The sequence below is a fragment of the Rattus rattus genome, chromosome 5 (assembly GCF_011064425.1).
Source record: "Rattus rattus isolate New Zealand chromosome 5, Rrattus_CSIRO_v1, whole genome shotgun sequence".
Taxonomy (NCBI): domain Eukaryota; kingdom Metazoa; phylum Chordata; class Mammalia; order Rodentia; family Muridae; genus Rattus; species Rattus rattus.
The window spans coordinates 143,874,611-143,887,127 of record NC_046158.1 but is presented as its reverse complement, the minus strand read 5'-3'; the positions used below and the strand labels follow the sequence as shown (position 1 = coordinate 143,887,127).

The window sequence follows — 12,517 nt, the reverse complement described above, 5'->3', positions numbered from 1 at the left end:
TATGAGATCCCATTTGTCGATTCTTGATCTTAGAGCATAAGCCATTGGCGTTTTGTTCAGGAAATTTTTTCCAGTCCATGGGCCATCTCTTAAGGTGGTCTTCCATCCTGTTTCTAGGTGGGGAGGGGCTTTTCTGGGCGGCTGGTGGCCTCCCTAAGGATGGTCAGCTACCGGCACAGCAGTCTCAGCATGTTCTCCTCTGAGGGGTCTGTGTGTCTGTACCACCACACATTGATGTGTGTGCGGTTCCCTGGTGCTTCTGTAGGAGAAAGGGGTGCAGGTGAACAGTACACGTGAGTGCTGCGTGTAGGGGGAGGTGTGCACTCGGATCTTTGGAAACCCCTCTGTGTGCCCTTAGTCAGGGCAGAAGTGGTGTGTGTACATGCACCATCGTCCATTTCTTCCTCAAATGAGATGTTGTGTTTCCAGGTTCAGAGGAAGTGGCCCCAGGGCCTCTGGGGGTCACTGGTTGAACGCTTTCTGGTTGCCCTTTCCTGCACAGGGAAGAAAGGCGATGTGTGTTCGTTCCAGGCACAGGGACCTTCCTGAGAACCCAGAGTAGGAAGCAGCAGGCCCAGTATAACTTGGTGTTTTTTCCTCTGACTTCACACTAGATCCCAGTATGGATCGGGGTCTTGGTGGTTGATACCACACTGAGGGAGTCTAGCCAGTGAGCCCTGGCTTACGGTAGCGACTTGAGACCCTCCTGCAGACCCAAGGCCTCTGTGGAGTTCTGTGAAGAAGTAACCCCTTCCCTCCTCTGTCGTAGGCAGAGCAATACCAGAAGAAGAACAGGAAGATGCTTGTGATCTTGATACTGGTGGCCGTCATCGTCGTCCTCATTGTGGTCCTCATCGCTGTTAAGTCTCGCTAGTGGCACCGAGTTCTTGAGAGCGCTGCTGCATGGAGTAGCTGGGCGCTGGGCTCGGCTGGCGCCCCACCACTGAACTGTCTTCAGAGCACAGCCTCCTGGCCACAGTGGGCAGTGGGTCTCCCTTGGGCCCCCTCTGACTGCAGACTGGTGTGCAGGCACAGCCGTGTTTTCCTTCGCTGTCCAGAGTCGAAGAGACTGGCCTGCGACGAGCTGTGCTGTGAACGGAGTGGCAGGCACAGGCTTCGCTGATGCTGGATGATGTGTGCATGCTCTCTGTTAGCACTCCTGTCTGAGCAGCATGTTGAGTAATTTTTGGGAAATTTTTTTCAACCATCTGGTTTTTAAGAAGTTTGGTACCAAAAATTTATCAGTGTAGAGGCAATGCCTCTTTATCTTCCCAGCTGAAAACAAAGCAAGAAGTCCTTCAAGGATTTATAATCTGTTCCCGTTAACTTAATTTAGCTTTCCATCACTGTTAACGATCAGAGTAACAAAGTGTGAAAAATAAGAAACCATCATTGATGTTAATTAACACATTTAGACGGGCCAGCTAAACCAGCTCCATGCCTTTAAATCAACTGTAAATAGCATATTCCTCATTCAGAATTTTGCCCTGCATTTTCTATATAAACCAAGAGGGGTTACTAAGCCAAGCCTCCTGAATCATAAACTTGGCCATTTGAACCAACCTCACATTACAAGAAAGCTCAACAGTGTCACAAGCGAGGTTGGACCAGTGTGTCCCCAGCCACCCTTCCTCAGTTCATTACTTATGTTCTAGCTACGTAATGACCTGTCCAAACTTGACGCCATTTAATGAACTGTGACTTTACACAGAGGCCATTTTAAATGGGTCACCCCATTTAGGATTAGTGGATCTCAAATTATTAACCAAACATCACTCCATTTCAAAGTAAAATATTCCTCCCATGATTTGATTTATTGACTCCTCCGTTGCCACTTAGCCGTGCCCAAAAAGTGGGTATATTCCCGAGGACAGTAAGGACCTCAACTACCGAAACCTTATGTATACGTGTGTTCTGAGTTTCTGTGCGTGCATATGTGCGTGTGTGAGCGAGTATGTGTGAGCAAGCGTATCACATGCATATCAGATGCCAACGTGGGGCTGTGTTTACCTGTAACTACGGTGCTTGTGTGCTCTGCAGAGCCAGAGCCATACGGACCAGACGGACGGAGCTCTGAAGACGAGGGTGTGCGTATCTCACTTGCTCTGTTTGCATCAACACTGCTGGAATTTTCGTGATCTTTGTGTAATTGTTGATGGCTTTTAAAAACTGTCTCTGCCTCTCTTAAATTATTTAAACAGCAGCCCCTGTTAAGTGTGTTACATTTGTGTTTGACCCCTGTTAAGTGTGTTACTTTTGTGTTTGGACTGGCATATGGAATGCCTTTCTGGGACTCACTGAAGGGCATCTGGAAACTCCGGCTCAGATGCAGACATGGAGTCATGTAGAGCCGTCATATGACAGCCTCTGCCTGCCCGTGCCATGGGACGATGGGGTCTGAAGCTTTACTGTGTTCTCTGGCAATGTTAATAGAGAGGGTTGGGGAAGAGGAGGCAGCACCTACCCTACCACTTCAGAACTGGGGGAGGGGACTCCGCAGCCTCCTCTCAGCCTCTGAGGTTAGACAAGCTGCTCCTGGGCGGACTGGCCAAATTAGGGCACTTGCTCCAAGCAATCTGTGGAGATCATGCTGAGGAGTTGTGAAAGCCTTGAAGAAAGTGACCTTTTAAGAAAAGGAGCACTATTTATTTATAATTTATTTCCCTGAATAGATTTTTTTTGGAGAGGTGGGGGTTGATTTTCCTCTAACTCACCTGGTTAGAAATTGTCCCAAGGACCTGTGGGGAGAGGGACTGTCCCCTTCTGCCTGAAGGCGGTGGGCTGGTGGGTGTCCTGAAGGGCATGGGTTCTCGGCCTGTACCTTGCTCCCGAGCTTTATGCGCCCACTCGATGGAGTCCCACTGCCCTTTTCTGTGGAGCCTCTTCTTGGGGGGAAGATGAGGATCCTTTGAGACATTAGTGTCCATGTCCTGGTACGGTAATTACCTCAGGGTAATTGCTTTTGAAAGAGGACTCTCGTACCTGCTGACAGTCACACAGACCTGTCTCTCCCTGTGCCTGGGAAGCACCTTGGGGAGGAAGCCCAGCCTTTGGACACCACCTCCCTCTGCTGCCCTGCTGGCTCTTGTAGAGTTGGGGTGGAAGGCGAGAGGGCAAGAGCTGTTGGTCCTTCGGGGCCCCGATCTTTCCTAAGACTAGCTTAAAGTTGCTGTCTGTCATTTTGTTTGTTGGGGGTGGGGAGACATTGGGGTGCTGGCTGGGCCACTGTGTGAAGCAATGTGTGTCTAATTTAACGGATGTACCACTTTCTCTGCTAATTGAGAGAGCATTATTTATTTGTTTTGACACAAGTGCTTGCAGCGTTTCATCCCAGCTAATGGCTTCTTAAAGGTAATAAAACCCTTCAACCTAATTGGTCAGATAAGACTTTTCCCTTGTATGCTTAAATAAAGCAATTAGTGAAATGCTTCCATCCAAAATGACTTTTTTTGGCTTTTTTTTTTGTATAAATTAATTTACTGTTACTGGAAACTTTTGTACAATAAAGCAATCTCACAGATTGAAGAGCATCCTGCATTCCTAGTATTAATTTTAACGATGGGGGTCATATTTTCTTCAAATGTGTTTGTGTTAGCAGAGGGCCTGACCATGTCTGGGATCTTTGGGGCCATGGCTATTTATTTCATGCCTGAGGCCTCTGCCTCAGAGTCTGAAAGTCGATTTGTCTATCTAATGGAGGTCCACAAAGGGACCAATCAATTTGCTATCCAATATACAAAAAGAGAAACCACATAAAAGACAGATAATTATTTTCCGTTATGGAAACATGCTTTATGTGAGCACTAGACCCTGTTTGGCAGACTTCAGATTGTGCCCAAAGTGGTTTTCAGTGTGTAGACTCCAGGACCGACCATTGGGAAATGTCTTTCCTCCAATGTGGTATGACAGGCTCAAGGGACAGAATTTGCTAGGAGTGCCCAGGTCCTACTCCAAGGCCAGAGCAGAGCATCGATGTTTGTATACATGCATACCTGGGAGAGAGGAGAGGTGGCCTTGGAGACTTGATGGAGGGGCAGAGTGTGGGTGGCTGTCATGGTGGGTCCTCGTGAGAGCTCCCCCAAAGAGCTCGTTGAACCACAGACTAGTCTCTTGCATTCTGTACTCTGTTATTCTTCTACAAAGTATGACCCCTTCCTTCTCATCAGCCATTGGCTAGCACAGAAGTCAGCCATTTTCAGAGGACAACCCTTTTTCCTAAGGCTATAATGCTGAGTCCCGTGGTAGTTACATTCAAACCTCTATCCTGACATGGCTTGAGGTGGGAAGGTCTTTACCTTCCAACTGCTACCATGCAGACAAGTGCTACCATGCAGGGTAGTGGATGGTATACAGTGGAAATGGAGTCATCTTTGCACTGGGGTCCTTGGTGATCTGGGGTTAGAATGGTCACACAGGAGTATATACACACAATTGGGCATTGTCACTAAGCAGAGTACTCTGAGACTTGGGTGCTGGGTCAGTTGGTGAATAGTTGGGGTGTGTGATACTCATCTTGTGCTAATGGTGGACTTCGTCCATGAAGTTAGAGCAACCCTGCTTATCTGCCACGTGAGGTCACAGCCACCTACCCAAACACGCATGTGAACCGTGGCGTAGCAGAGCAGGCCGACTGAGCCCCGGCACTTTGATCATTAGGGTCCCTTCTATCTCAGCCATGTGGGGACCGTGTGAAGAGACCTTTTTCATGGTGGGCCGGGGTCAGACAAAGGAGGGGCGGCAGCATCCGGGATTAGTTACCCAGTAGGATTTTATTTCCTCTAAGGAGGCAGCCCTTATCCATCTGATGAGTGTTTGGCGGCTTAGTTCTGCTCAGTGCCTGTAAGTGTGGGTCTCAGTTGTGTTTTCCTGTGTTTACTGGCCCTTTAAAACCTCTCAGTTTTCTGTGAATTCTCTTGACCACCCACACAGCACCTTTAACCTTGTGTCTGATGTTTCTGTTTAGTTGTTTGGAAACTGAAAGGAAGCAGACCCTGCAAGTTGACGAGTGTCAGGACAAGCTAATGGGGGCACCAGTGGACATGTAGACGGCTCGTGTAGGGGTGCTTCCTATCAGGGGCTCGGAATCACCAGCCTCAGACAGACCAAACCCGTCTGTGCTGGGTTTTCTTACCACATCAAGGGACTTTCCACAGAGCCACATGGCAGAGACTTGTGCCCAATTATCTGGGCCAACTGAGGCGAAGGAAAATGATCATTTGTCCGATTGTGCAGATGAGCTTCCTGGACTGTCCTGAATGCCGAGATAATTGCGTGGTCCTCCACTTTCATTCCATAATCTGGCAAAAATGGGCTATTTAAACAGGGCTCCGTTTGATAACGCACATTCCAACCAGGCCTCGTTAAAACAGACCACTGGGGCTCGCATTTTCTGTTTGTCAACTATAATTCTATAATTGCCTCAAGCTGATCATCCAAATTCCACTATTAGTAGTCACTATCTCTCATTTACAGATGTGAGAGAGGCCAAGGGCCCTTGTTTATGTCATTTGGTCTCCTTTTCCCAGGAAGTGCTGAGAGAACCAGATGCCCGTTCTCTGGCTTGGCATTCTGACCCATGGCATCACAGTAGAGCTTTGTTTGATTCACCGTGGGGGAAGAAAAAAACACCCCCACGCTGAGCCGTCATCCCCTTCTCCAGATGGGGAAACCGAGAGCCATGCCCAGGTGTATAGCACGGGATAGAACCGAAATTGTCACCTTCCTAACCTCTGGACCAACACTTCTTCCTGCTTATTCCATTTTAATTGTTCATTTCTTTCCATAAAATTAAATGACCTTCAAGAAAGATTTAATGGTCAAGATGTGATCTGGTAAAAAGCTTCCTCAAGGGTGTTTTTCCTTATTACAAAGATGAGGCCAGGCTGCAGCTCAGAGAGATTTGCAGACAGCGGTGAACCATTACCCCAGTTCAGTTTTTTGTGTAATTGGTGTGAAGAGATTGCTGCCGATGAATCAGCCTGCTGCCGAACAGAGAAATAATGATTGTGTGGTGACGCACCTGGGTGCACGCACACGTGAGCTTGCAGTTGTTTACCAAAGGTATATGCGTGCATAAAATGCTCGCCGAGATGGATAGTGTCGTTTTAAAGTTGTAAATAATAAAAACTAGTCTCCGGCAGACCTGATCCTACAATTGCCCGAGAATGTGGCACTTCATTTCAACACTATGCGATGGTTAGAAATTGATTTTTTTTTTTTACATCCAATTAAGCCTCAAGGTTGGTCATCCATTTAAAAGGTCGGATGAGTTAGATGGTGACAGGACCTTCGGTTCATGCTAATAATTAGATTTACACAGAACTCCAGCCCTCATGTCTGTGTTATGGAGGCATGTTTTCTGTTTGCACAACTCTCAGCCATCTGAGCCCCCAGCCCATGGTGCACACAAGCCAGCCAAGCGGGGACCCAGACCTTCTGAGACCCTAGCGGTACTGATCCGGTGATGCCTTCCCCTTAGATTTCCAGTCTAACTCGAGCAGTGTGGTCCCAGTGTCCAGTCACCCTTTTTTCTATAGCCCCGAGGATCCTGGGGATGGAAAGTAGCCTTTCATCCGAAAGACTCAGGACCCTCCGGTTTCATGTGCTGCTGACTTCTTTAAAGCAACAGATAAATCCAGGTTTTAAAACAGCACTGTACAGCACGCTGCTGAGTGTACCTGGCACGGGGAGGGGAAGGCTTCAAAATGCCTTCCTAGGCTTCTCGAGGGTAATGTCTTAAGTGTTACTATATTATGAAGATGTTGGGAAAATCATGAGTCTGAGGGAAATGTTTTATTCTCTGCTTGGGTTGGAGTGTCACTCGCGTTTTACAAATGGCTGAGAGCTGGTATTTCACCCTGCACAGTAATGTAAGTAAGGCATTTCAGTATGCTCCATCCATAACCAAACCAGCCTGAAATAAGAGACCTTCTAGAACTTTCCATCCATAACCATGAACCAGCCTGAAATAAGGGCCCTTCCAGAATGTTCCATCTGTAACTATGAACCAGCCTGAAATAAAGACCCAGAATTTTCCATCCATAACTTTGAGCCAGCCTGAAATAAAGGACCTTACAGATTCAGTGAGAAGAAAATATTGAATTTGCTTCTCATTGCTCACCGCCTCAGACAACAAAAGCCTGAGAATTTTAGATTAGCTTTCTGCCTCCCCCACCCTTCCCTCACAGCACTCAGTTGCCCAAATCCTCAACAACAGATTTATGATTCTTTTTGAAAGGTCTGCGTTGGATAGCACAGAAAGACGTGTAATAAACACAAGGGTGTTTGTGAGGTGAGTGTGACGTGGGCTGGAGTGAGTCATCTCAACACACTGGAGAGATCCGCTTCTAACAGGATACTGCCGGCAAAGGTTTCTCCTCAGGAAAAGATTTGATCAGAATAAACGTTCAACCCCCATTTTGCTTTTCTACATGCTCGCAGGTTGGGTTTGCTTAAGGGAATGTGGGACTGAACTTGCTGTTAATCACTACTTTCCTCCTTCCTGCATCCTCCCCGGTCCCAAGGCCCCAGGTCTTCAATATGCCCTCAAAACTTTGGCAACTACAGAAATAATTGTGCTGGTGTTCGGAGGTAAATAGGAATCCAGTTCCCGAGACATGAGCGCTATTGCTGCCTGAAGCTTGGGGGCTAATTCAGGGACTAGTTCGCACCCCCATCTTCTCCAGGAGTTCCCAAGACCGAAGGACTGGCTTCGGCCTGGTAATAAATGGTTCTGCTAGCACGTTTTTATTAACGAGTTCTCTCTCTCTCGTCCTGCTGATGGCAGAGATTGAAGACGGTCGCAGAGATGAGACTGTACGCCATGTGCTTTTCAAACAGTGCACACGATTGTGTGACACCTTTTGTCTAAGATGTGTGGAGGTAGTAGCCGAGTTTTTTCTCAAAGAGGCAGACAAGATAAACCAGAAACTGGTAGAAATGGCTGCCTTGTCGGGGTAAAGAGGGGTGTGTGAGGGATGAATAGAAAGTGGGGGGGGGGTGAGAGCCCCCCCTCTGAGCATCCCTTTTCACAGCGAGGAGATTTTTTTTTTTTAAGATGGATTGATGTTTCGTGTATTTGGGAAAAGAAATAGAACAGAAAGCAAGAGGAGGCCAGCCATCACCTGAGCACAAACATGAACCTGTGTGCCTACCGTGTAAGCCACTCGGCCATGAAACCAGCTCCTCACATGGCCGTGGGCGTGTGCAAGCACAAAAAGAGAGAAAAACGGCAGTTGTGTGGTCGCGAGTGGAGCCCAGTGCTGTCTGCGTTGGGAGATCGAATGGGCATCCGTGGGAGGGTGGCTGGGCATCAGGAAGAAGCCTGCAGAGGGATCTCAATGGAAGGCGTCTAGAAGCCCATGATGTCCTTTGAAGGGAAAGACCCCATGGCAGGCATCACTGAGGACCTGGTGTGCCTCTACTTAACCACAACTGGTCCTGATACCACCCAAGAGCCATGGCTTCCTGGAGAAGCGGCTGCCTGGATTTTGGACAAGGAGGAACAGAGTGAGCTACTCATTTTTATAATTCTAGACCAAACTAAACAAGCAAACAAAAACAAAAAACTGAGGATGTGTTAGGACATACGAACCAGTCCAAGGGGGCTGCCGCTGGCCTGAGCAACTGTTCTGTAAAACAGGCAGGTATCTGTGAGTGTGCATGAGGATGTAGGGTGCTGGGGCCCTAGAGCACGAGCATGGATCAACTTCCTGACTTGCTCCTTTTGGAGACAGGAATTCTGCCTTCTCATTCTGTGTTGCGCTTCTACCATGAGGTAGCCAGGAAGCAAGAAGAAGGCCACTCAAAAATGACAATTACAGCCTAGAGGTTGCAGCTATGGGGCCACTATTTGCTCATGGTACACCTGACACAGACACACTGAACACCAGGGCATCCTAGCAGCCCCAAAGTGTCCCTCCCGTTAAGGAAAGAGAAAGGTTCTATCTAGTAGAGAAGACGCTCTTCCCCTCACAGTGGCTGAAAACAAAGGTCTGTTCTGGTGTCTGGACAGGGGATTAACGAAAGAGCAACAGCTTCTTCAGCCCCCTCCTGAGAAAATACGACCAACCGTGCAAGCCAGAGCCCTTTGCAGCCATGGTTGTATTAAATGAGGGAGGTAGGGACTGGGAATGTGGCCCAGTTCTGTGGCCCAGTCCGTTGGTAGAGTGCTTGCCTAGCGTTCATGAAACTCTGAGGTCATTCCCAGCCAAGAATGCCGCACACATGCAGTCCTAGCCCTTGTGAGGCAGGTGCGAGAGGATCGAAAGTTCAGGGCCAACCTTGGGTACACTCAGGTACACCGTGGGCAACCTGAGTGCCTGCCGCAGTAAGTAAATAAATAAATTGTAAATATAAATGTTAGGAGCCATGGTTATGAGTGGCAGAGTTTGGACTGTAAGGCAGACACTGCTTCTGATTCTGTTAGTTATAAAGAAAACCCATACTTTGACCAGAAGAGATCCCTCAGATCCCACTTAAACCGTATGTAAGGGACACTTTGACCCTGTACCTCCTCACAAGGGACAGTGGAAAGCATGATATAGATTTTTGCCCAGAACCTTCAACCCAAATCTAATCTCAGAGTAGCAGGCAGATTCAGACTTGGAGGCCTTTTGTGTGACACTCCCTCAACCGTGAGAGAGAGGCAGGCATTATTCTGGATTCAGGGAGGCTAGAGAACCTGACAGCCAAATGGAACGTCTGATCCTCGCGTGGCTTCTGGTAAAGGGGAAAGCTGCGGAGGATATCTGAGGACAGTGAGGACGTCTCACTGTGGTAGAGGACAGTATTGTTGGAGTCTTGGATTGCCCATGGGTCTGAGTGGGATGACGTGGTCTAGCCGGCATCATCATCCCCAGAACTCACTCCGAGGTGCATAGGGGTAAATGTAGGCAATTTGCTTTAAACGATGCAGGGAAGAAGTATGTGCCCACACGTGTGTACGTGTGAGTATGCATAGACTATGAACATGTCAGGTCTTGCCGAAGGGCATGGAAGTGTTTTCATTGTACTAGGTTTTTAACTTTCCACGGTTGGGGAAGGTGCTCTTGTCGGCTTTAATGTTCTAGGGAGAAAAATGTGCTTTCTACAGCAGTGGGCTCCTCTTACTCTCGGTGACTCTGGTGTGAGCGTAGGTGAACCATCCAGGACTACTGGTTACAGAATGTAGCCAAGGCATTTTCTCACCTTAGAGAACTCAGGACATGGTGCAGAGGCAAGACACGGCTATCGCAGCAGCACCCACATAGGTCATGTCCTGTGTTTTGTTTTTTGTTTTTTGTTTTTTGGGAGGGTCTGGGCTCACTTCTAGGTTGGTGGCTTCAGCAAAGTGCCATAGAACAGGGATCGCCAGACCAGAGCTGCCCTCCACTTTGTGCTCCCAATGTTGTAGAACACTGTCAACTAGTAATGCACCTGTGTTCATTTCCCCTGCGTCTTAAGGACTTCTGACTGGTGTTCACTCATGTACGAGGGTAAGTACAAACTCTGTGGCTGGATGTATAGTCCCCTGAGTTCAGGTGCCCAAGTGCACTGTGTCCTTTAGCACTCCGGGGCACGCGATGAACGGTTAGTTCCCTAGTTCAGGATCTGACCACCAACAAACTTCAACTCATTCCTCAAGACCCAAGCCAAAGGTCTATCCCAGTCTGCATGGCCTTCCTTGCCTCAGTCCTCTCCCAGCAACTGGGCATCTGGATTTCGTGGCTGTGATTCCATCCATCCACACGTTCAAGCACCTTTCATACACTGTCGCTCTCTTTGGAGATCGAGTCTAGAGCTGTTCAGAACTGATGTCCAACAGGTATCTAGGTTGGACCGAGCAAGCTGAGGCAGGAGGACCAGCCTACCAAGCCAGAGATGAGCTTGAGTCTGTCCTACTCATTTTCTACTAGGTCAGATTCATGGCGGAGCACGTGGCTAGCAGGGCGAGGCCCCTGGGGTTCAGTCCCCAGCACCAAAATGAATCCTTGAATGCATAGGTGGCCACTGGCTGAAGATACCATAAACTGTGACGCTTGCCTTCTTGGGTCGGATACACTAGCACTCAGGAAGCTTGAGGACCAGCGAGTGCCAGCGGCCTTAGGGAACACGTGGGGTTTTAGAACTTTGACCCCATGATTCCGGAGAACTCTACTCTGGTTTCTTCCAAAAGCCTTTGAACTTGTCTACTGTTTCTGAGCTAGGGCAACCCCCTGGCCGGGTGTGAAATCAGCTCCAGTTCATCACGGTTCTAACTTGCTGCTTGGGTTGCAAGATCTGGCCATTGGTTGTTTAAACTTTCATTTTCAAAAAAAAAAAAAAAAATTGTTTTTAAGAAGTTCATTTCTTTTCCTTGACAGTGAGGTGTATCCTGACCTGTGGATTAATACCTGCATAAAAATGTACCTAACTAAACAAAGCGGCCCATGGCTCGTTTGTGTTAGTGTCTGTGCAGCTTGCCGGGAGAGGGGGGAAAGTAGTTCCTCAGACTTTCTCCGATCTGTCACACGTTTCGAGGAAATTGGTAGGCATCCAAAGTGGAACGATCTGTTTGGTTTCGGTTTCTTCCATGGTGGGTGTGTGTGTGGGGTGTGTGTGTGTGTTAATGCTTGTGTCAGTATGTGTTCATGCACATGTGGGTGAGTTTACACGTAGAAAGGCTGAAGGCTGGCCTTCGGGGTCTTCCCTGAACGAATCAGCACCTCTGATTGTTGGCAGATCTTTACTGTTACTTACATACTTGTTTTGTGTTTGCGTGTAGGCTTGAGCATGATACAGTACTCACCTGGAGGTTGACAACCAGAGTTGGTCTGCCTCTTCCCCATGAGGGAACTGGGAGTTGAACTCAGGTGATGAAGGGTTAAAATTTCTAAAAGTTAGTCATGAACAAAGTCCAGACATGCCTGAGAGAATTTGAGATAGGGCTCACTGGCCCGACTATCAGCTCCCAAGGACACTGGCCATCTGGAGCCACCCCCTCCCCTTCCTTCACTCCCTGAGGATGGGTCATCCCCCTGCTGCAGTGAGATGAGTTGCCCTGCCCACATTGCTGAGATGCTAGATTACACGTATGCTTTGTTGATGTAACTCCCAGTGACAAGTGCCGTTATCCATAGAGCCATCTGAACGGCCCCGCCTTGTTTTTTGAGGCAGCGTCTCTCACTGAACCTGAAGCTAACCTATTGGGGAAGTCTGGCTGGTCATGGAGCTCCAGGGACCCTCTTGTCTCCGCCTCCCCCCCCACTCCAGGATTGCACCCCCCCAACCCCCCACCACCCCCAAGCTAGGTTTACAGCCCATCTTTTTACTGAGTACTGGGATCTTCATAGCTGTACAGCAAATACCTTACCTACCCACTCATCTCCCCCAGCCCTCTGAAATACATTTTGGCTGTCTCTATGGTCTGTAGAGACCTGCCTCCTCAAGCACCAGCTCCTGCTCTCATAGGCTGCACGCAGTGTCATGTCCGCTCCTTCCCCACCTCCCAGTGTGTCCCTGCAGGGGACATCTTGCTGTGGACTGGCCTGTGGTTGTA

General features: G+C 48.5%; 1 protein-coding gene across 3 annotated transcripts in view; it reads left to right on the top strand.

Moving 5' to 3' along the window:
- Stx16 (syntaxin 16) overlaps positions 1-2,203 on the top strand; it is a 44,990-nt gene extending 42,787 nt beyond the window's left edge. For all 3 annotated transcript variants that reach the window (XM_032904703.1, XM_032904702.1, XM_032904701.1), the window contains one exon: positions 770-2,203. In XM_032904703.1, the coding sequence (XP_032760594.1) occupies positions 770-874 (105 nt within the window). In that variant the 3' untranslated portion in view covers positions 875-2,203. The remainder of the gene's footprint in view (positions 1-769) is intronic.
- The last annotated feature ends 10,314 nt before the right edge of the window (positions 2,204-12,517 follow it).